This window comes from Micropterus dolomieu, unplaced genomic scaffold (genome assembly GCF_021292245.1).
Source record: "Micropterus dolomieu isolate WLL.071019.BEF.003 ecotype Adirondacks unplaced genomic scaffold, ASM2129224v1 contig_8767, whole genome shotgun sequence".
Classification (NCBI taxonomy): domain Eukaryota; kingdom Metazoa; phylum Chordata; class Actinopteri; order Centrarchiformes; family Centrarchidae; genus Micropterus; species Micropterus dolomieu.
In genome coordinates, this window is record NW_025737753.1 from 1 (window position 1) to 22,399 (window position 22,399).

At 38.8% G+C, this 22,399-nt stretch overlaps 3 protein-coding genes across 3 annotated transcripts; 1 reads left to right on the forward strand and 2 right to left on the reverse strand.

Annotated features, from left to right (window-relative positions):
* Positions 1-201: 201 nt before the first annotated feature.
* Positions 202-3,892, reverse strand: upf3b (UPF3B regulator of nonsense mediated mRNA decay). Its single transcript, XM_046041720.1, has 10 exons — positions 3,578-3,892; positions 3,187-3,293; positions 2,989-3,095; positions 2,794-2,892; positions 2,381-2,491; positions 2,226-2,269; positions 1,946-2,134; positions 1,706-1,863; positions 1,295-1,622; positions 202-1,217 (listed from the first exon to the last, which is right to left on the reverse strand). Exons 1-10 carry the CDS (start codon positions 3,686-3,688, stop codon positions 1,065-1,067), a joined length of 1,407 nt encoding a protein of 468 aa, XP_045897676.1. The 5' UTR covers positions 3,689-3,892; the 3' UTR covers positions 202-1,064.
* Positions 3,893-4,468: 576 nt separating this feature from the next.
* ndufa1 (NADH:ubiquinone oxidoreductase subunit A1) lies at positions 4,469-6,098 on the forward strand. Its single transcript, XM_046041722.1, has 3 exons — positions 4,469-4,631; positions 4,765-4,854; positions 5,933-6,098. Exons 1-3 carry the CDS (start codon positions 4,530-4,532, stop codon positions 5,951-5,953), a joined length of 213 nt encoding a protein of 70 aa, XP_045897678.1. The 5' UTR covers positions 4,469-4,529; the 3' UTR covers positions 5,954-6,098.
* A 1,002-nt stretch (positions 6,099-7,100) lies between these two features.
* LOC123965156 (NFKB activating protein) lies at positions 7,101-16,508 on the reverse strand. Its single transcript, XM_046041721.1, has 8 exons — positions 15,900-16,508; positions 14,209-14,289; positions 13,802-13,863; positions 13,619-13,711; positions 13,491-13,533; positions 13,209-13,403; positions 7,966-8,115; positions 7,101-7,572 (listed from the first exon to the last, which is right to left on the reverse strand). Exons 1-8 carry the CDS (start codon positions 16,340-16,342, stop codon positions 7,398-7,400), a joined length of 1,242 nt encoding a protein of 413 aa, XP_045897677.1. The 5' UTR covers positions 16,343-16,508; the 3' UTR covers positions 7,101-7,397.
* Between the last annotated feature and the right edge of the window lie 5,891 nt (positions 16,509-22,399).

Consider the following 22,399-nt stretch of genomic DNA (forward strand, 5'->3'; position numbering starts at 1 on the left):
AAAAAAAAAAAAAAAAAAAAAAAAAAAAAAAAAAAAAAAATAATATATATATATATATATATATATATATATATATATATATATATATATATATATACACATACATATATATATACACATACACACACACACACACTCAACCTATTAAAAAACATTTCAAGACTGAATGATTCACCAAGGAGAAAAAAAAAAAAAGACATGTAGACTTAAGCAAAGAGCTCTTTTATTTCCAGTCAGAAGTGGCTCCTGTAGCATCACCAGCAGTGACGTGTTCTCATGCAGTATTCAGTTTAGTGCATCACAGATTAAGGTTAAAGGGGAGTTTCAGACTATAAAAAGGGGGGGGGGGGCACAGGTTGATCGCTCTGATTCTAGTCAGAAATGGCTATTTCTCCTCAATCACTGTATGAATGTATGAACAAAACACATGATCCAGGCAAGTACACATGATGTCCTTCAGCATGTCGTGCCTGTAAGACTAGCACTATGTTTTATGTTTTTAAGAAGTTCTGCAAATGCGTTTAAATTGTCTGGCTCCCCAGGCGGAGTAAGATGTAATTTTTACATGTGAAACTGAAAATGGCAATGCTACCACAGAAATTCCATTCAAGACAGCGTGGAAACAATATTGATGAGCTTGGCAATGTTGACATATTTAGTAACTGAGAAGTTAAAGACCTGCGAGGTTATGTTTTACCATCAGAGTGTGATATGGATGAAGATGTGGAAAGCTAATGTTTGCTGTGTGTACAACACTACATGAGAGACAATACTGAAATAAGGTCACTTTGAGTTCAGTTGGTCCAAGAAAGCTTTGGCTTCAACTAATGTGCCCTAAAGCCAAACTCTTTCCAAAGGTTATGGTTACCTCCCCTAACAAATAAACATTCAGGCACTAAGAGGCTCCACAATTCCATCTCTGCCTCTGAGACTGGGAGAGCCAGATGCAGCCCTGCTTGCACTACAGTGCACGTCGCCCTGAGGCGCCACATCGCTGCTCTGAGCTTTGCAGGCCCTACTTCCCTCTCCTCGCCAAACTTAAAATGCCATAAGTAGAAATCTGCTCAATCGTCTCCTTTGTCAGCCACTTTCTCGGTCTCAGTATCTGCCTTCCTGTCGGCAGAGTTGGATTCGGCTCCTCTTCCTGCTCCACCTCCTCCTCCTCCTCGATTGCGGCTTCTGGCCCCTGGCTGGTACAGCTGAATAGCTGGCCGGTCCTGATGCGAAGAAACAATACTTTTAGAAAAAACGAAAAATGCCTGCGAGGAATGATTCGGTAGGCCAGACTCATTACCTTATTTCGTAGCCGCTCTCTTTTACTGCTCTCCTCCCTTTTGCTGTCTCTGGCAGGCTTCTCGGCCCTGTCAGAGTGAGTGGAGTCTCCAGTGTTTTCACCCTTTTTCTTCTCGAAGACACGCTCTTTGTCTTTTTTAACCTCCTCCTCCCGCCTCCTGCTCGAGTTCTCTCCATCCTGCCGATCTCTCCTTCTACGGCGATCTTCGTCCTGTCGCCTGATGCGCTCCTTCTCCTTCTGCCGCCGTTCCTTCTCCCGCTCTCGTTCGCGCTCTCTGTCTCGATCTACACCACGTTCCCTGAACTCCTTACGCCCATCTTCGTCCACCCTGAGGGTAAAGCAGAAATCCTGTTTAAGTATTCTGTTCAAAGTGAGCAATGGGAATTCAAAACAAACACTGAAGCAACTAACTTCCTTCCTCGATCATCCTTATTTTCAATGTTCTGGCGCCTCTTATGATCAGCACTCCCCATGGACCTGTCCTCTTTATTTGGCTTCTCTGGTTTCTTAACCTTTTCTTTGGGCTTCTCAGAATCAGCATTATCACCTCTATCTGGCTTCTTCAGGAGCTACACAGATGCAAATAAAGACAAAATCATTACATGGAATTGCACACAGTTAAAAAATGCTTCAATCCACTGCTGCACACACCTTAATTTTTGGTTCTTCTTTAACTTGGTCCTTGTCTTTCTCCAGAGGTTTCTCGAGCCTCTTCATCTTCTCTGCGTCTTTGCGCTTCCTTCTCTCCTCCTCCCTCCACTTGCGACGCTCCTCATCGCGTAAACGCTTGCGTTCAAGCTCCCTCCTTCTTCTCTCTTCTTTCTTTTCCTCCCTGATTCTCTGAACATCATTGAAACAGGACATGAGGTTTAGTTATGCAAATGAACATGCATAACTAAACCACACTGTTGTCCCACAGTACTTTATTTACCTGTTTATTCTTCAGGAAGTCCAGCAGAGGAGTTGTTTTTTTAGCTTGAAGAGACAAAAAAATGTTTTAATTTATCCTTCCAATAGTGTAACTGTTTTAAAATATAACCAGTAATGTTTCCGTTGCACTTTTAATTAAAGGGTCTGTTCACCTACCTACAAGTTCCTTTGATTTTGCCTCAAGCTCTTCCAACAGGGTCTCAGGTGTTGATGCCAACTTTTCTTCATCTCCGTTGTAATATTCAAGGAACTTCTTGTATTCTGGATCTGAAAGAAAATATACAACAGACATGTTACTGTGTGTGGTTGGACTGCTTCTCTGAAGCTTTGTCTGGTGTGGAGTATTTTAAAACGTTTCTTAATTGAAATAGGGCATTTAAACGTCAGACAAAGCTTAAGAACAGTTCACACATGTACTAAAACAACTACTAGCATTAATCCAGGTTATTTTAGGCGACTCTTAAGAAGCAAACGTCAAATTTAATCACAAACACATGCATACCTAGCATGCACGATCACCAAATCTCACATTTTGGACATATATAATCTATACCAATAAATATCTTTACCTTCAACAATTGTTCCACATTTGGCATCCCTTTTCTTACTTCTTTTCTTGGCAGTCTTCTGAAAAGGTGCAAACTCCACAATGGCAGGATACTCCTGTCCTGTTTTAAAAACAAAATGTGGACATGCATGAGGCCTCAATTCATGTCTGAGAAAATCCTTAAGTTTGTCTATTTAGCTATAAATGCTCTCCATACCTCTGCTGTCGATGAAGACATATCCATCAAATCGATCTCTGAAGAGAACTATATCCTCTTGATTTTTGAAATTTATGTACGCCCTTGCGAAGAGGTGTGGGTAAAGACTGAAAGGACAGAATACTCAAGTCAGTTCACACTATTATTAGAGTCACTGGTGGTATTTTTTAATCATGACGTGTCTTTTTATCATATCACCTGGTGTCGTTGGAGAAAAACTCCAGGTAGTCCACCTCTGGGAGAGGTTGCAACTGCTCCTCCAGCTCTTCCTTGGTCAGACTTGGTGGTAATCGTCTGATCACGATCTGAGGAAAGATTATTGACAATGTCAACACCATCACATCTAGGAGAACAATCAGCCTGGGAAAAGAGGGCAATAAAATGGCTAATATTATCTTCAAGTTGGGGCTAGTTCAAGTGACAGTTTGTCTGGCTTCAACGTACTACATAAATTACAAAGTAGACTATGTATGATATATCTGACAAAATACAGCCAGTTAAAAACATGATGTTATTTCATGAAACTATAATTATCTATAACTGACGACTTAACCTTTGCTAACGTAGCTAGTATTAGCATACAGTTTACCTTTGTCATGGCCTCTTTCTTTTCTTTGGGCTTCTCCGTCTTTTCTCCATCTTCACACTTTATTTCCACTTTTTTCTCCTTCGGCCGAGTGTTTTCTTTGTCTTCCTTCATAGCTGAAAAGTTACTTTGTCCTGGGGTTGAATTTCATCTCATCCCGCGGACTTGTTTACTTTTTTAGCAAGTTAGCCACCGGTTAGCAGCAAACCAACTGATGCTAACCGTACTTCCTCTCTGACGGTTGGGCCTGCAGTTCAGCGTTACCGCAGGAGGGCGGCGCTGTGAGTGAAAGCAAACCATGCAGTCTATGAAGCAAACGTGGATTTGAAATTATAATTTAAGATTTTGATTTGTATTTTTTTTTTTAAATCTTCGGATTGACCATAGACCGTGTTTGACTGAAATAGTAATTTTCGTTGTTTTGTTTCACTAAAAAATAATAACCTTAAAGTAAGCGAAATTCAGCTTCCCTTTCAGATGCCCTTCAAAATAAACTTTCGCAAGTTTAAGTTTAAAGTTTAAGTTCATTTTGTATATGCCACACAAAACAAGCGAGTGTTTAGTTAAAATAACAAAACGTTATATTTGCTGCTGAGTAAGCTTTGTCTAAATATTCAGTGTGAAAACTACATTGTAATTTCTATATTTAACTATTGAAGCAACCTTTCAACACGTTCATTACAAATACGGCAACATTTTTTTCAGAATGTATACAAACGTTTGACAGCATAATAGTGAAGTCGTTTGTACACAAATTATACGGGTTAGATACCGCAGTCTTTGTAGGTTTTCTTTTGAAAGATATCCGACAGGAAGTATTATTCTTGTTCTGCTAGGTCGTCAGGAGGGCCGACATTTTGTTAGCTTCTTAGCAAAATAAGCTGTCGAGGGCAGTAGGGCAACTTGGTTGTCATCAGAGTTGCTCTTTGTCGCCTGACAGTTTAAGGCTGTTATCATGTGGTATGAAATTCTGCCTAGCTTCGCCATCATGACCGCGTGTCTGATCATCCCTGGCGTCGCCACCGCACAGATCCACAAGTTTACCAACGGAGGGAAGGTGAGGAGGATGCTGGATGTTAATGTAGCTCTGCTATGCTATGCTAACAAGTCAGATGTAGCTAAATATGCAGTCTGTTATTGTTTATGTACTCTGTAAACCACTTCATTAAAGATTATTGTTTTCCCTGTAGGAAAAGAGAATCGCTCGGGCTCCGTGGCAATGGTACCTGATGGAGAGAGACAAGCGAGTGTCAGGAACAGGACAGTACTTTGACTCCAAGGTGAGTGTCCATGTGTCAATAGTGATAAAACATTTCCTTGCAAAGAAAACTTGCATACTTTGAATTGTGCATATTTTCCAAAGAAAACTTATAGTTTTTTAGTATTTTAAACTAATTGTATTACCCTCCAGCTAGCCACTGACATTACAAGTGTTTTATTTATCAAACATATTGACCTCAGTGGTGTGTACATTTTCAGAAAAGACACACAATATATGTGTAAAAACAGGCAACAAAATACTGTTTCATGGAGTAACATCTACAACAAAAGTCTCGAGTAATGATGGCATTGTATTTAGGTGGTGTATTTCCAACTAAACCTATCATTTCAGAGCATTAGTCTTCCATCTGAAAGTGACGTGTTCTGAATCGACTGCACATTTGGCACACTAGTATTTTCCTGTTATAAAGTAAATTAAAGAAAAAGTAGTATCATACATCTATATATGAAATGTAAAATGCTTTGCGATGTTAATAGCAACAACTAATGATGTTATTGAGGTAACTGGATACTAATACGTACGTTAGCTCACCAATCATTTAATTTAAGCAAACAATGCAAAAATAAAAGCATAATTATTAGTTTGACTATTACTACAGAATACTACAATTCACCGCAGTAAATACATTGAGTATACCGGTACAAGCCTAAGTGGTACCAATACAAGAAGACAAAAGAAATAAGTAAACAGAAAAGAACAACAACAGAAAAGATTGTTAAATTCATTAAGATAATTTAGTATTTTCTTGCATTATGATAGGGGATTGAAATGTTTTCCTAATGCATTTTTTCCCCAAATATTAAAATAGCTTTTAAACTGTCCATACCAGCAGAATTTGCACATAAAACAGACTTAAACAGGCTTGATTAACAAACAAGAGCATATGTTTATTGTAAAAAAAAACAAACAAACAAAAAAACACCCTGCACACCCATACAGGTCTTTTTATATTTGGTTAATTGCTCAGGTTGAAGATGAGTGGAGCTATGCTAGACATTACATGAGGTTTAAAACTGTTAGAAATGAGAGAAGACTAGAGTTATGATGATCTTTTTTATTTTTTTTTTCCTCAACAGGGACTTGAGAACATCCACTGATGACGAGGAAAATGAAGACCCCGATCAGAAGAAAGTTTTTCGTTGTACGTCAAATAAATTACATTTAACATTCAGTTGTTTGTTTGTTTTCAGTCTTTTAAGGCTGTTGTCCTTGTTATCAATTAAAACTATTCCATACTGGAAATCTTGCAAGGCTTCTTGGCTCATATGTTAAATTTCAAAATACGAGAGATTGTTGCTCTAATATAATAAATACTTTACACCTGGTTATATGTTGTGGAGCTTCTATTAACTGTAGATGTCATGTCACTTGTACAGGTGATAATGTCTCACCTGAGGAATAGATCAGTATCTGTAGTGAGGCTAGACATTGTCTGGGATAATGGTTAATAGTCTAATAGTTCATCTTAAATGTCTCTTTCTAGTCTAAAGGCCTCATCACAGTCAGCAGATACAAACTGCCTGCCATTAGACCTGACACCATTAGTCGATTTTATCAAGTAGCTGATCTACAGAAAACTAATCGCTAACTATTTTTATAATCTGTTAATCATTTAGGTCATTTATTATCCAAAAAGCGAAACAAATAGCTGGTTCCAGTTATCACATCTGAGAATTTGCTGCTGTTCTGTTTTATTTTATTGTCAACTGAATATCTTTTGGGCTGTTCAGACAACACAAGCACATGAAGACATCAGCCAGGGCTTTGAGAAGTTGTTTTTCAGAATTTGATAGACATTCATCAAGTCAACAAATAATCATTGCAGCCTGGCCAGACACCATGTCCACATTGAAAGAGTCACCCCTGTTGAATTACTGTCATATCCAAAATATCTCATGATCAGTGTCTGAACAAGAAACATACTGGATTTTACCAATATGTACCAGCTCCAGTTAGTTGGCTGAAACAAGCTGAAAGATTTCCTGTAGTAGATTAGGTCATATGAATTGGCATAATATTAAATATTGCTGTAATTCTGTGGTTCTGAAACAGGACTTTAGGGTCATCATATGTGGTAAAAGATAAATCTGAGAGGTCACTAAATGATCCACAAAATAGGACAACAGAAAACATTTATGCTACACAAAATAACATTTCATTTCTCAAGCATTTCTCTCAACTTTGCTTGGAAATATTTATCTCAGAGCAACCAAACTTGTGAAAAGAAATGTGAAAACCACAAGATGACTTGATAATGAAATTTTATTTATGGTTCTGACCAGGATCATTTGCTAAAATGTACAAGAAAAAAAATAATGAAACAATTGAAAGGAAAGACCAGTTCCAGTGAGTAAATAGGATGGATAATAATAATACAACTGATTACCATTTCAGACACATTTCTTTACAATAAAATCCTCCCTACACACTGCACATTCCTTTAAAGCTGAATGTGGTTATCCTCCAAAACAAATAAAACATTACTCTTAAGTCACAAAAACAAAAGATGTCCAGTAAAGGGTGATCTAAGAAATGTGACGTTCACTTCTCCTCCTTGCCTTTGGTTTTCCGGTACACCATCTCCCTGAAGCTGGACAGGATCTTGCTCTCTCTCTTCCTCCTCTCCTCCTGGTTGAAGGATGCCAAAGCTCTCTTTTCATCTGCACTGTAGATCTGGTTCTCCTTTCTCAGACGCACAGCCTCCATACGACGATGTCTGCAGGGGTCACGTTAGAAATTTGTCAGTAACACAGTAATGACAAGATGGACCAGTATACAATATTTTATATATTGTGCATAATCACAGTAATTAAAACACGCAAGCTTGTTTGAAACCACGGCACCATCCCAAACACATACTGAAATCTATTTTCTACAATAATATGATATATTTGCAGAGGTGGCTGGAGGCAAAATGTAATTCAAGTTTTCACATTAGGTTGTGTGATCAGTCACCTTCATTTAAGTCATGCATTTCTTTTTCCAGTGAGGCCTTGGTAGTTAAAGTGAATTTTTAACTGTGATAAAGGAAAAATTGGTGGATTCACTGCATCCTACCGATACAAGTCGTATCGTGGTGTTTATAGTTCCATTTGTAAACACTGCGTACCTGCTGCCGCTCATCACATAGCCAGACTTCTCAAAGTTTGCGATCTCGTCACTGGTGAGACCGATCTCTCCTCTTCTAGGGATACGTTTGCCTGCTTTCACGTACTCTGCCATCGCAGCACCTTCACCTGGCAACAGTGCATGGCCAAAACTGGAAGGAGAGGGAAAATTAAAACAATTAGGCAACATTTACCAAAGGAGAAACAAATTTACTTTAGGCAGAAATAAATACTACAAACCAAAAGATTTTGAATGTGCTTCTTCTTCTTAAACCTTTTCATACAGCTGCTAGTAATGTTATTAAGACAACTTCAAGGTCTGCAGTTAATGATTATTTTCATTTTTATCCTGCAGATTTTCTATTTTCTTGATTAATTGTCTGGCCTACAACATGTCAGAAAATGGACATCACAAGTTCCCAAGCTGACCTTTTAAAATCTCTTGGTTTGTTCAACCAACTGTTGAAAACCTATAAATATTCAGTTTACTATCAAAGAATTTAAGAAGCCGGAACCACTACATTTACAAGACTTAGAGTCTACAGCCTTGTCTCTTGAGGTATATGTTTAGCAGGTAAGTATTTTACCACATTAACGTTCTGAGTTTAGCGAGTTAGCATGCTAAAAGGTATTGGACAAAATTGAAATTATTGACCTGATGATGGAACTACATCAGGCGATCCAAATTATTACAATTATAACCCTGAGGGGGACATGAATGTGCTAATCTTCAAGGCAATCCATCCAGCAGATGTCGAGACATTTCAGTCCCAACCATAAAAGTCAACCTCAGGGTGGCGCTAGAAGAAAAGTCAGGTTATCCCCAAAGTCATAAGGATTCATCGTCTGGGAACCACGAATGTCTGGACTAAAATGTTGTGCAAATAGATGTTGAGATATTATTATTATTATATTATTATTGTTTATTTGAATAGGGACAGATACAAAAAACATAGATTATTACATAAAAAATAATCTGATGCCTGTATCACATTGTTTATAGCCGTGGCTAATTCGCAAAACACCTGTCCCTAGAAGGGCTTTTAACAGTTAAGATAGTGAAAGAGAAAAAATTTACAGGGAATACAATAAAATGTCCAGAAACCAGTTAGCACCAATAAGAGTTAGTGTAGTAAATAAACACATTCACTCAAGCTGACACAGATGCACACCTCACATACACACAGATATACATTTCATATGGCATGATCACACCGCTGCTGCTTTATGAGCCAGGCTTTTGTTTGTTTTTTGAAGGTGGAAAGTTTAGTTAAAGTCTTTATATTTGTAGGAAGACAGTTCCACAGATTGGCTCCTTTCACAAAAAAACTTTTTGGGCAAAAGATGTTTTATGAAATGGAACTTTACACATGTAGCAGCTCTTGTTGATCTGAAGGGTTCCAGCCTGTTCAAAAATTTACAAGGTGGCTCAAGTGCAAGTCCAGTCAAACATTTAAAAAACAACTTTATATGTCTAAGATTAACAAAATTAACAAAGTTTAAGATTTTATGTTTAGTAAATTTAACAGTGATGGAATCAAATGGGCTTTTTATCTAAAATGTTTAGGGCACGGTTATAAAGCCCCTCAATAAGCTTTAGGGTAGTTTGGCTGGTCTGGGACCAAACAGTACGACAGGTGGGACAGGATCATAGTGTTCAGAAAGACATGAGCACATTCAAATGTCAGACAGCTCCTGATCATTCTGAAACAATTCATACTGGCCTTCATTTTTCTTGAGATGTTTTTGATATGACTTTTAAAGTTTAGCTGAGAATCTAAAATCACTCCTCAACATTTTTCTTGTTCTACCTGATCGATGAGTTCGCTATTCATTTTGATGTTAATGTAATTTGTTGTCCGAGTTCTTTTTATAGAAATTTATATATATATATATATATATATCTTTATATAGTTTTCTTCAGATTAAGTGTTAGACAGGATTTGTTTAGCCAAATAAACACATTCTCAAGACTTTTGGTCATTGTACTGCCAATAACAGCAGGGCTTTTGCTGGACACATAAACCACAGTGTTATCGGCATACATCTGAAGGCCAACTTCAGGACGCTCGTTCACATACAGGCTGAAGAAAAAAGGCCCCAGTTTGGTTCCCTGAGGGATTCCGGTCTTAATTTTACATGGGGCAGATTTTATATGATCAATAACTACATATTGTTCTCGGCCCTGTAAGTATGACTCGAACCATGATAATGCCTGGTGTGATATGTTAAAGGATGACAGTTTTGAGATAAGACGGCTATGGTTTACTGTATCGAATGCCCTCTTTAAGTCCAGGAATACTGCAGCCACGATGTTTCCTTTATCAAGCGGCTGCACAATATCTTCCAATAATGCGCAGATGGCTGATTCAGTGGAATGGTTCTGTCTGAAACCATACTGTTGAGGGTGTATATATTGATGTGTTTCTAAATATTCAGTTAGTTGTTCTGAAATTATTTTTTCTAGTATTTTTGACATTACTGGAACTAGACTTATTGGTCGATAGTTACTGACGTCTGCGGTATTCCCGGACTTAAAGATGGGTTTAACCAGTGCCTTTTTCCAAGCATCTGGAAATATTCCAGTTTTAATAGAGACATTTATAATGTGGGTCAAAGGTTGGTAGAAGTAAATATATCACAACACTCATTCACTTGACTATGTTGTGAGACTTCATCCCAATTAGTGTTTGCTAACTCATTCTCAAATTTATTAAGATCCTTGCGGGGAATTATTAACTTTGTTGTCTTTTCGTCATTTTTATATTCAGTTAGATGCTTTGAGAGTTTTCTGGAAATTAATATCATGTTATGATCGGATAAGCCACACACCAAATTGTATGTTTTTAAGACTCTTTCAGGCTTATTTGAGAAAACTAAATCTATTACCGTCTGTGATGTTTTTGTCAGGCGAGTGGGTCCATTTATAAATTGATGAGTCATATTTTGATGTTAGTTCTTTGAGTTGTTTCCTACTGGATTTATTTAGCCAATTAACATTAGTGTCTCCATAAATAAGGACCTCTCTTGTTAGGTTTAAAAGATTTGAAAATGTTTTCTAAATTTTGATAGAAAGTTTGTAGGCAACTAGATGTTGGGTTATACACCACAGGGATGTTAAACATCATGCAGCATGTAAAGCAACATTTACACATAGACTTTCAACTGAATGAGATTCATCTATTTGGACTTTCTTGGTCTTAAAGGGGTCTTTAATGTAAACCAGAACGCCTCCTCCTCCTCTACCAGTAACCCTGTCCTTTCTATAGCGCTTATATCCAGGCACATCTATCATTGAGGTGGGGATTTTATCATGCAGACATGTTTCACCTATGCACAAATAATCAAGATTGGAACCAAGTAGCAGAATTCTAATTTCATCACATTTTGGATAGATGCTTCTAATATTTAAATGCCATCCCAAAAAAGCCTAAGGGTAGGCTTTACTGTAGGATCCGAGATTATTTTCGCATGATTTACTGTCTGGAAAAATAAATATTGTCTCTGCTTTATTATTGCTTGTGACTGCAAAGTTTTGATATTGTCAGTAGTGTCCCTGTTTGTTCGCTTATACTTAGCTTTATGAGTTGTATTGACTTTACTCATAGTGTAGTCTGTCTTAAGGTTAGGAGCGCCTCTGGATCCTTGCACGCACAGTGATTTTAAATCCGTCTCCAGCGTGGCCTCCTCCGCTTCGTTGATAGAAGAATCCGCGAAAGGAATGGTGTAATTCTGGGTCAGGTTGCTCCAGTAGTCCGCCGGGCCATCTGTGGGCGCAGTAAACGCTGCAGCCTGGTCGACGCGGGCACACGGAGCTACTCCCTCTTGGTCTTGGTCCTCCGGTGTCAGCATCCGAACACTCGTCCGCACAGAGTGCCCACAGCTGTCTCTCGTTGGAAATCCGCCAACCATCCCCTTGTCCGCCGGCTGCTGCAGATGATGCACCGGCTCCGCCGCGGAGGTTCCTGCCCGCTCACCAATCCAGCCCGCTGTTCCCAGCTCCGCTGTCACGCCGGGACCCAGCCCCACGCCAGTATTATGGACCTAGGGTGTACAGTCAGTGTTTGGGCCGGGATTAAGCTGGATGTCTCCCGCCAACAGGACCAGGAAGGAGAGATATATTATAGCGCGCCCACTATAATTTTTCCTGCTACCCAGTTCCACTTTGGTGCGTAATAAGCCTATTACGCGTGTGTTTCCAAACTTCAGGACGGAATAGTAGATGGTAAAACAGCCATATCCAACGTTGTTCAAGTATGGCGTGTGGCACAGAGGACTGTGAGGCTCGTTTTGTGGAATCCTTAGGACAAGTGATCCAAATGTTAGCAGCAGCAGAAGCCACACCAAACAGGTGAATAGCAGGTCTGAACGCTGACGCTGTTTGTTTGCTCCACGCCGGCATTTCACTTGTTGATATTGTTTGTCCTTCTTACTTGCGGCTTCTGGTTTATTGACATATTCACGTATTTGCTGCTTATTAATCTTGGTGTCAGTAGGAAGTCTATCAGAGTGCAAAAGCAGGAGGAGCACGGAGCCCAACCAACCGTGCGCCATCTTGCTATTTTTGATTAACTGTTCGTCACAAGTTATGTAAAAAACTTAAACCTGCTTTTGAATTTGTATTTATTGTCTGGGCACCGTGAATGTCAGGACAAAATGTCATGGCAACCTAATCAAATCATCAAACTGTTGTTGAGATATTTCAGTCTGGACCAAAGTGGTGGACACAGCCATCCATAGAGAGATGGCAGTGTCCACCACATGGCTAGCATGGCTTACAATTCCATTATTAATTAATTAAATGGTTGCAGATTGATTTTCTGATAATAAACCAATAGAATAATTGTCCAATCATTTCAGCTCTACCAACTGTACATAACCTAAGATTGTGTAATAACTTGCTTTGCTTTTCACTCTAGCGTATACATGTGGTCACTGACATGTTTTCTGTGTTTGTAGTAAGGTGACTCCACAACAGATTTGACACAGTCGATCGTATCATTTCTTTCTAGTTTTTCCAGAAACAGAAGAATAACAGTCTCCTGATGAACTGCACTGAAACCAAAAAGAATTAAAGTAGAAAGTTGTCTTCTTGGCATTGATGGAAAACATAACCTGTCAGCTTCATGACTCCTGCTTGTTCTCAGACAACCTCTACAGTGTTTTTATTGTGGAAATTCTAAGTTGCAGTGATGTAAAGTTCAACAGTAATGTAAGATTAAATACAAATGTGAAATAGACTCACTCCAAAGGTCTGTCGTCCTGGGACATATGGGTGAGTGGCGCTTCAGGCCCAACCACATGTTCGTCCATGCAGGTTTTCTCCACCCACATCACCGCGTTAGGATCCTCCTCCTCTTCCTCCTCTGACTCTTCACTACTAGAGTTGCTGGACTCCTTGCGGCTCTTCTTCGCCTTTTTCTTCTTGGACTTCTTAGACCTGTTAGTAAACACGTAACGGTTGGTTAATCAAAACGTCCCCTTCTGTGTGAATGAAGTTGTCGTGTAGCTGCATATCGGCGCTTACTTTTTGCTCTTCTTTTTCTTTTTCTTCTTCTTTACTTCTTCTTCTGCAAGATAAAAACACAACAGTTCAGCTGGTCAACTGAAAAAGACTGAGCTTTCTTAAATGAATCGTAATTTTGATTGTCTTACCATCTGAATCTGATTCCAGCTCACTGTCCTCTGAGTGCTTTTTGTTCTTTCTTTTCTTGGATTTCTTCCTCTTCTTTTTCTTCTTCTTCTCTTCTGCGAATGACAGACAGACTTCCTTGTAAATTCAAACTCCATATAATATTAACGTCATGTATTTATGTTCAAACATGGTATGGGCTGTACCTTCTGAGCTCGATTCTGAGCTGCTGTTTTTCTCATCTTCAACCGGAGTGAATTCATCAGAGCTGGTGGAGACAAAAGAAAGAGATTCATTTCTGCACCCAAAAACAACATATAATCCAATATAGAAAGCCTAAGTCCCTCCCTTCCACTTCTGCCCCCTCTGAGAAAATCTGTACAGTAGTCAACAGCGAGAGGCAACAAATGTTTTGATCCCGTTTGAATTGTGCCCCGATTTACACATATGACATTTATCAATTCAAAATCTAATTTTGTCCGTCAAGAAAGTCAGTTTGTCTTAAAACAGTAAAGTAATATTTAGTTTTGTGTATCTCTCATCTCGCACAATATACAACACTAACATGTTAATGCTGTGATGATAGCTAACAGAGGAGAGACTCTTGACTTACTCTGGCTCCTTCACTCTTGGTGAATATCCCCAAACTTCAGGACAACCTAGCTCACCGATCCTCTCCCGCTCCTGCAGACGCCTGTAACAGCAAGACAGACAGATGCAGCAGTCTAAACAAGTTTTCTCAGCAGGTTTTATCCAGGTAACAGGTGACATACGGCTCATGTATTACGCTCAGGGTCACTAGCAGACCCCAAAAAGTAAAATGCACTCTGCACTTTCAAGTTATAGCTCTTTGCCTCTGTCTCACTTCTAGTCAGGATGATGACAGCTTGCTGATGGAGTCAGAACTATGTTTACAGAACATACAGTCTCTGGAGTGAAAATACATGAGACCATTAGATTTTAACGTGACATAGGTAATGCATTGGAGGCTATTTATGACAGTTAATGATAAACGTGTAGGCAAAGCCCATTCACACTAAGGGAAAGGCAGAGAAATAAATATTTCGGATGAAAGAAGGTTCGGACAGATTTGGTTTGGCAGTACGCTCTGTGTCTGCACACTGTATGCTGTTAGCTGTCTCCTTGGCCGAGCGTTAATATACAATGCTGCGTAAGTCATCATGAGTCTCCGAGACCTTCTTCATCACACATGACACCTGGCTCATTTTATTTTCACAACAAATAACTGGTTGTGTTAAAATAAACGAAGAATAAGTTTTTATGTGGGAAAACCTTTGAGGAATAATTCCTATCGGCTCCTCTATTTGTATAAAACCTGCCTGAAAAAATACATCTCTGTACGATCAGCAGAAGAGCATTCAACAACTCAATTTCAGCAGTGTTGGAAAATACCCACATTGATGTTTCGATAATGATTTCAACCTAGTCCTTGTCAAGAGAACGTTTGACTAATACGGCACATTTGTCAAGAGACGAGTTGTCTGAACATTTAAAGTAAGCAAGCTCTTTTAGGATACTTTTTTCACAGCTTTTGATGGCAGGTAATGCTGAAACACATACAGCAGCCGAAAGCAGAAAATCAGTCTGTGACCCTAAAGACTTGCTGGTTACAGATTTTCACCATTCTAAACTTCATACTCAAAGTCTTCTAGCTGTCTGTCTGATTAAGGCATGTTTCTTTGGGCTGTGGAAAGCAAACTATCACAGTTAACTGTGTCGAAACCCTTTGAAAGATCGAGAAATATTCAAAGGGATTATTTGCCAATAAAGCGCAGTTTCCATGCACAGATTATATTATTCTTTTTCAGATGATTTATAAGTCCCTTGAAAAATTTTTTTTGAAAAAGCGTATGAGAATTGTGACTGCGTGGTAATCAGAAAAATTGAGGGATCCCCCGCTTTAAATAATGAAATGACTTTAACTAACTTTAAAAGTTCAGGCCCAATAGCAACGCTACAAAAACGCGAGTCAAGGGTTTGATTATATCGTATTTCTCAACATGTAAATTTGTTTATTTGTGTAGGATTACAGATTCTAAGTTTAAGGAGGCGTTGGTAACATTTTTTATTTAATCTGTTTTTCTATCTAAAAATATTTTGTAAAAAAGGAGTGGGGTGTGGCTTATTTGGGTCTAACCTATTGTTATTTGATTTTTTGAGACAATGCAAAAGAATATTCATAAATGTCGTTTCAAAAGGCCGTTCCCAAAAAGCAACAGCATTTTTTTTGTAAATGTCTCCTCATGATTACTATTATCAAGCTTTGATTTTTGCATTTGTTACCTGGCAATAAAAGCCTCCTGTCTCTGTCTCTGAGCATCGTCCCTCTGCTGCTCGTAGTAGTAGTCGTCTTTGGAGCTCCCGTGTTTTCCCGGAGCGTCGCGCTGCTCGGGCCAGTGGTTGTGGCTGCTGCTGCTGCTGTTGTTGGTGTTGTTGTTGTTGTTGGTGTGACGCTCTCTGGACCGGGACCGTGACCGGCTCCGGTGGGGGCTTCCTATGCGGATCCGTCTGAGGGTTTTTGCCTCTTTGAATCGGCGCTCCCGCTCCTCGCATTCCCTCTCCCTGTTGCGTGGCTTCGGGAGTTTGGGGCCAAAGCTATCCGGAGACAGGCTCCGTTCACGGCTGTCCCCGCGGTTGCGGCTGCGGGAACGAGTCCGGGGTCTCCGGCTCCGAGGGCTCCGAGGCTCCCCGCCGCCGTCAGAGCTCGAGCGGTCAGACAGTGGCATACTTACTGACTGCTTCAGACTCACACGGACACTATGGGACACACTAGATAACACGTTCAGATTAACGGAGATATTAACATGCGCTCTTGTTTCTTCTCTTTTCTGTAGTACGCAATCAAAGCGTCTAATAACAGGAAGTCCTGATCCGTCCGTTCCCAAACAGAAACCGGTCTTCCTGAACACGTATAAGCACAAAGTTCCGCTTGAACTTTGTTACAAGACATTTTAGTATGTCTAATAAATACAAAAAAGTTTCTGAAGAGTCCAATTATTTATTTATTACCTGCAACCTCTTAAAAACATATTATTTAGAAACTCTAGTTTATACCGACTGTTAATGGTTGTCACCATTTTAAGACATTTAGCTAAATAAGATCTACTTGTTTACATTATAACGTTACAAATGCATTTTGTGTCATGTGGACAATTTATAGTAAACATAAATTATTTTATTATTTAATTACAGACTTTGTTTTATAACTGCATCAGGTATTTGTTGTGTATTTTATGTGCTCATTAGTTCTGATGTCTGATATCATGTTGTGCTTTAACACTTTGACATTACCTGTTTTGTTTGTTATCACGACAGTAGCTGTTTCAGTACTTCAGTCTTCAATAAGTGATTCATTGACAATGCGAGCACAAACTGCAAACAAATGGCCTATGTCTTGAAAATTGTATGTTGTACACAGCCAACACAAAGGTAGGACATGTTACAGAGCAAGATGAGAAGAAATATTAAATTGCTTAGCTTAATGAAATATTAAGGTATGTAGGTATTTGATATTGAGTTCAGAGTCAGTAGGCTACTTTTTGGGGTGTAAGTTTAACTGACATATTATAAAAAGAGAAATAGAGATTTCAGACTTAATGTTTGCATTAAGAATTTGCTTGCACTTTAGTGTTTGGGACCCTCTTAACTGGATATGCTTTATTGCCCCAAATCACATTAGTTCATTCATGCTAATATTTCTTCAACAAAGGTGAACTACAGAACCATGTTAACTTACCGTGCTTGCCATGTGGTGCTGTTAACATAAGCTCAAAACGGAATGACACATGAAGGCAAAGCCCAAAATAAATGGGGATTCAAACTATGTTTCTTTGCAGACTTGAACATTGTTCCATTGCTGGTTGTAGACTGTGACTCCACTAAAAAGGAAAGGGGTGGTGGCCGGATACAAATTCACACAGAAACTGAATGGGTGGTAAGGATCCTTCATGTTGATATTGTAAGCACTCACTTATGCTGCATCAAACAGGTCCAAGACGTACCAATGGTTTATACATAAAATGACAGCCACATTTTGTGATGCAGCTATTGACATCACAACCACAAAGGGGCAAATCAATCAAAATTAGAAATGGCTCTTTCTGAGATGCAAGCCATGATGTTAGCTCACTGGAAAGAAGCCAGTATGAATGAAGAGTATGAGAGATTGAATTGGGTGGGAGCTGTGTACTCTGGTAGCAACAGTTTCATGAGTGAGCACAGGAGTGCACAAGTGCCACTTTGGTGGACAGAAGCAGTTTCAACAAATGACACATAAGATCTGATGAAGCATGCACTGGACAGATGCATCAAACAAAAAATATAAAACAGACTAAACACTATACACACCAATCATTAATAGTAAGTCCATTGAGACAAAATAGTTGCAAATAAATTGAGGAGATGAGGAAGTTGAAATAAAAAATAAAACACTAAAATTGCCTGGTCTGGTGGGTATGCATATGCCCTCTACTGGTTGAAACTTGGCTAGTGCAATTGAATTTTGCTGTTGGCTGATCTGTGGCTAAACATTGTACACTGGATGATCCTCATTTTGCATATCACTCTTGGGCTTCCTACCCTTTTAGAGTGTCAGGGGTCAAGCCAATAATAGACCCTGCCTTACTTTTCAGTTTATTTTTTCTGGTTCTTGTCCTCGTCCTCCTTAAGCCACAAAAAACTGCATAAAATAGGACACTTGCTAAAATGCTTTCATAAACACATGCAGGAGTGAACTGCTGCCATTAAAAGGCTGCAGCTTCCTGTAAAAGATGGCACTGGTGTTCTCTTTCCAGACCAGCCTGTTATTCACAAGGACACCGAAGTGCAATTAGAGGAAGCTTCATCTTTAATCATGACATGGGGGGGGTCACCACAGCCTTTTTCTTTCTGAAAATCAATGATAACATCCTTGGTCTTAGTTTATCAAACCAAAGATGATGTTCATGTTGGGTCTACTGATACATTTTCCTAAATGTTGGAATGGCAAAGTCAAAACAAATACCCACTTTGCTACAAACAGTCTGGGTTTCATCATTGCATGACATTTTCAGATCAGAATTTTTTTTTGTCAGCAATATCTATCTATTGTTTGGTTCTGACATGGATGCAATGTTGCTTCATCATTTCCCAGCAATTTCCCATAATGAGATATCTGAATAAATAAACAACCCATCCTGTCATTATCGAGTTTTCCAGGTATTCCTAACATTATATTCTTTTTAAGATATGTTTTTTATTTATTTACCTGCACTCCTTCAATATTCCTTCATATGTCTTCCCATAAACCCCGTTTGCCCCGGCCTTTCTATGTGGAGTTTGCATGTTCTCCCCGTGTCCGCGTGGGTTCTCTCCGGGTGCTCCTGCTTCCTCCCACCATCCAAAGACATGCATGCTAAGTTAATTGGTGTCTCTAAAATTGTCCTTAGGTGTGAATGCGAGTGTGAGTGGTTGTTTGTCTATGTGTGGCCCTGCAATGGACTGGCGACCTGTCCAGGGTGTACCCCGCCTTTCGCCCAATGTCATCTGGGATAGGCTCCAGCCCCCCGCGACCCTGTGCGCAGGATAAATGGTTGATGATGGATGGATGTCTTCCCTTGTTTAGTTTTCTCATCTCCATGTTCCACATACATTTTCAACTTTTGTCAACTTTTTTGAATTCATATGACACACTAACATGCTGATGTACAAGATAGCATATCCTTAAACCTCAGAGCCTTACAATATTGATAGTTAAGTATAGGCATATTTATAGGTAATACATTTTACACTTTTGAAATAGCTTGACAAAATGATTCTGGCAAGAACATTTGTTGTAGTTAAGTTAAATAAATATCTGGATGTCAACTGAAAGTAATATAGGACTTATTGGCTTACTTGAAGTCATGACTGTAATGTCCCCATTAAACTATCAGTAGCTGATGTGGGAATTTCACATATGTTTTTATGAAAATTGTTATCCACATGTAATCCATGCAATTAACCACTTTGACACAGTTCTAATAAATTTTCATGCTACAATCCCCAAAAATGGATAATTTACCCACCCAACGCAACGTTTGACCCCACGCTTGACACAACAAAGAATGTACTTTTTAAAGAAATTGTTATCCTTTAATGTTCACAACAAAATGCTTCAGATGTTTTATTCTTCTTTTATTGAAAGTGTGTTGGCCTTCTGCATCATCTGCTGGTTTGGTAATGCTACTGAGGCACAGAAGAAGTCTGTAAGGAAAACAGTAACAATGGCCAGTAAACTATTAGGGATCAAGTTACCAAGTGTGGAATGCATTTATAGGGAAAGGGTAAGGAACAAGGCAAAAACCATTGTGGGAGACAAGAGGCACCCCCTTGCCTCTTCATTCGAACTACTGCCTTCTGGGCGACGATATTGCCTCCCTCTATTTACCAAAAATAGATCAAAGTTTTCATTTGTGCCTCAAGCAATTAAGCTTTTATTAAATATGTAAGTTAATAGGTAGGATACTCAGCTGGTCTGGTATTGCCTAATCAAATAGGTAGTAAAAAGTGCAGGGTATGGGGAAATATGTGTTAAGTGTATTAGTATGTGACTTTGTATATTTAAAGGTTCTCTTTTGGTGTATATGTATGATGTATGTTGTATGATGTATGTTTGTAATGCCTACTTGATTGCCATGCAAACAAATTTCCTTACGGGGGACAAATGTACTTACTTACTTAATTATTCAAACAGGAATGCATTATCAGTGCATTAATTTGTTGTAGTTGTTGAAGTTTTATTAGTTTTTTTATGGAATTTTTAAAATCTACCTACCTACAAAGCAATTAGAGCTGCAATGATTAATCAATTACTGCCAACTATTTTGATGATCGATCAATTGGTTTTAGTTTTTTTTTAAAACAGTCAAAATTCTTTGATATCAGCTTCTTAAATGCAAATATTTTCAGGTTTCTTTGCTCCTTGATGACAGTAAACTGAATAACTGTGGGTTGTGGACGAAACAAGACATTTGAGGACGTCATAGGCTTGTAAAGTGCTGAAAACTGCAATTAGGCTGTGTTGTAATGGTGAGAGTGGTTAATATGGCAAAAGTTGGTAACATTAGCCTTATATGTAAATTTCAGAGCTGTTGTTGCAGTTTATGTAAATTGTTTGTTTGGTTAGAATATCTGTTTGACTGACTGCATATATAATATCTATTGACATGGTTGTTTTCGAAAAAAAATAATTGTGGATAGACTAGAATATGACATTATTATTATACTGAATAACCAGTATGATTTGAGTCTCTCTGACCTCTTTTATGTGTATTTTTTAAAACTTTTTTTTATTTTGATAAAGTGTAAAAACATTAAATAGATTTTAAGTTTATATCAAAAAGGATCTTGTTTTTTTTCATGTCCCTCGTGAGCTTCTAGGAAAGTGTACTTGGGATAGAACTAATAAAATCAGAAAAGTCACAAACATCTATCCTTCTATTCCGTCACTGTTTTTTCCCCAAATTAAATTCCTGATTATTCATTAAAATCACATTATTTAGTTCCATACCTCAGCAACCCCTAAACCTTGTTTACACATATCACCCCCCCTCCCCCCCCAAATAAAAATAATAAACTGATCCTTAAGTGACATCTACAACAGGAAGTGACATCATCGAAGTCTTCTGAACAACATTGTGCACACATTTAACCACATTTCAGTCATTTATATTGTGATATTGTGGTCGTCAAGCTTAACAACTCAACCTTGTTACAATTTGTAGATGTGAAAATGATCTTTGTTAATTCAACCACAAATATGATTTTTTAATCTTATGCATGCCATGTGCTCTCCTGTTATGAACCACATGTAGAGGAGCAGCCATCTTTAGCAAAAAATGTGAGGGGTTGTGTTAACACTTTGGTTGTGAAGTTATCCAATTATTTAAATTAATTATTATATTTGATTAACAGTCTTATACCACATGCATGTGTTTAATGTCATCTTAACAAATTTTTGATTTAAGTATATCAATTTAAACATTTACAGACATCTATGAGTCTATGATGGCATCAACAACAGTGGCAGAAAGGCAGAGGCAGTATCGTGCACGCCTAAACGATGATCCTGAAAGAAGGGAGAAATACCTGCAGAATGAACGCCAGAGATGGAGAAAAAATACAGAGACGGGGGAACAAAAGAGAATCAATGACTTAAGTGAAAGAGAACAGCAGCAGAAGCGCAGAAAGTGGAGAGTGGCTTACAAAAGAAGCAAGGAAAGAAGAGAAGTACTGAGGAACTTAACCACTTCTCCACAAAGTCCAAATCATGCCCTTGAGAAGTTTAACTGCAAGCTCTTCAACACACAGTGTTTAAGTTTCGGCCAGAAGGTATCAACTGCTGTGCCACAGCCAGCCAGTGAAGGGAATCCACCGCCAGAAAAGGAAATCCAGTGGGGAAGTTTAGAGCTGGTTGGGCAGTGGTGCATGCTCAGATGTGATGAAGAGCTGTATCCAGGCATCATCTTTAGCACAGATGAAACACATGTCCAAGTGAAATGTATGCATCGCGTTGAACCAAACCGATTCTTCTGTTCAACTCCGGATGATATCCTCTGGTACCTGTTTGATAATGTCCTTGAAACCACCCCCACAGCCTGTGACAAAGCGCCATGTGGAGCTCTTGAAAGAGGTGTGGGCTAGACTTTGAATTCCATTAAGCAAGAGGCGCACACACACACACACACACACACACACACACACACGCACACACACACACACACACACACACACACACACACACACACACACACAACTGCACACAT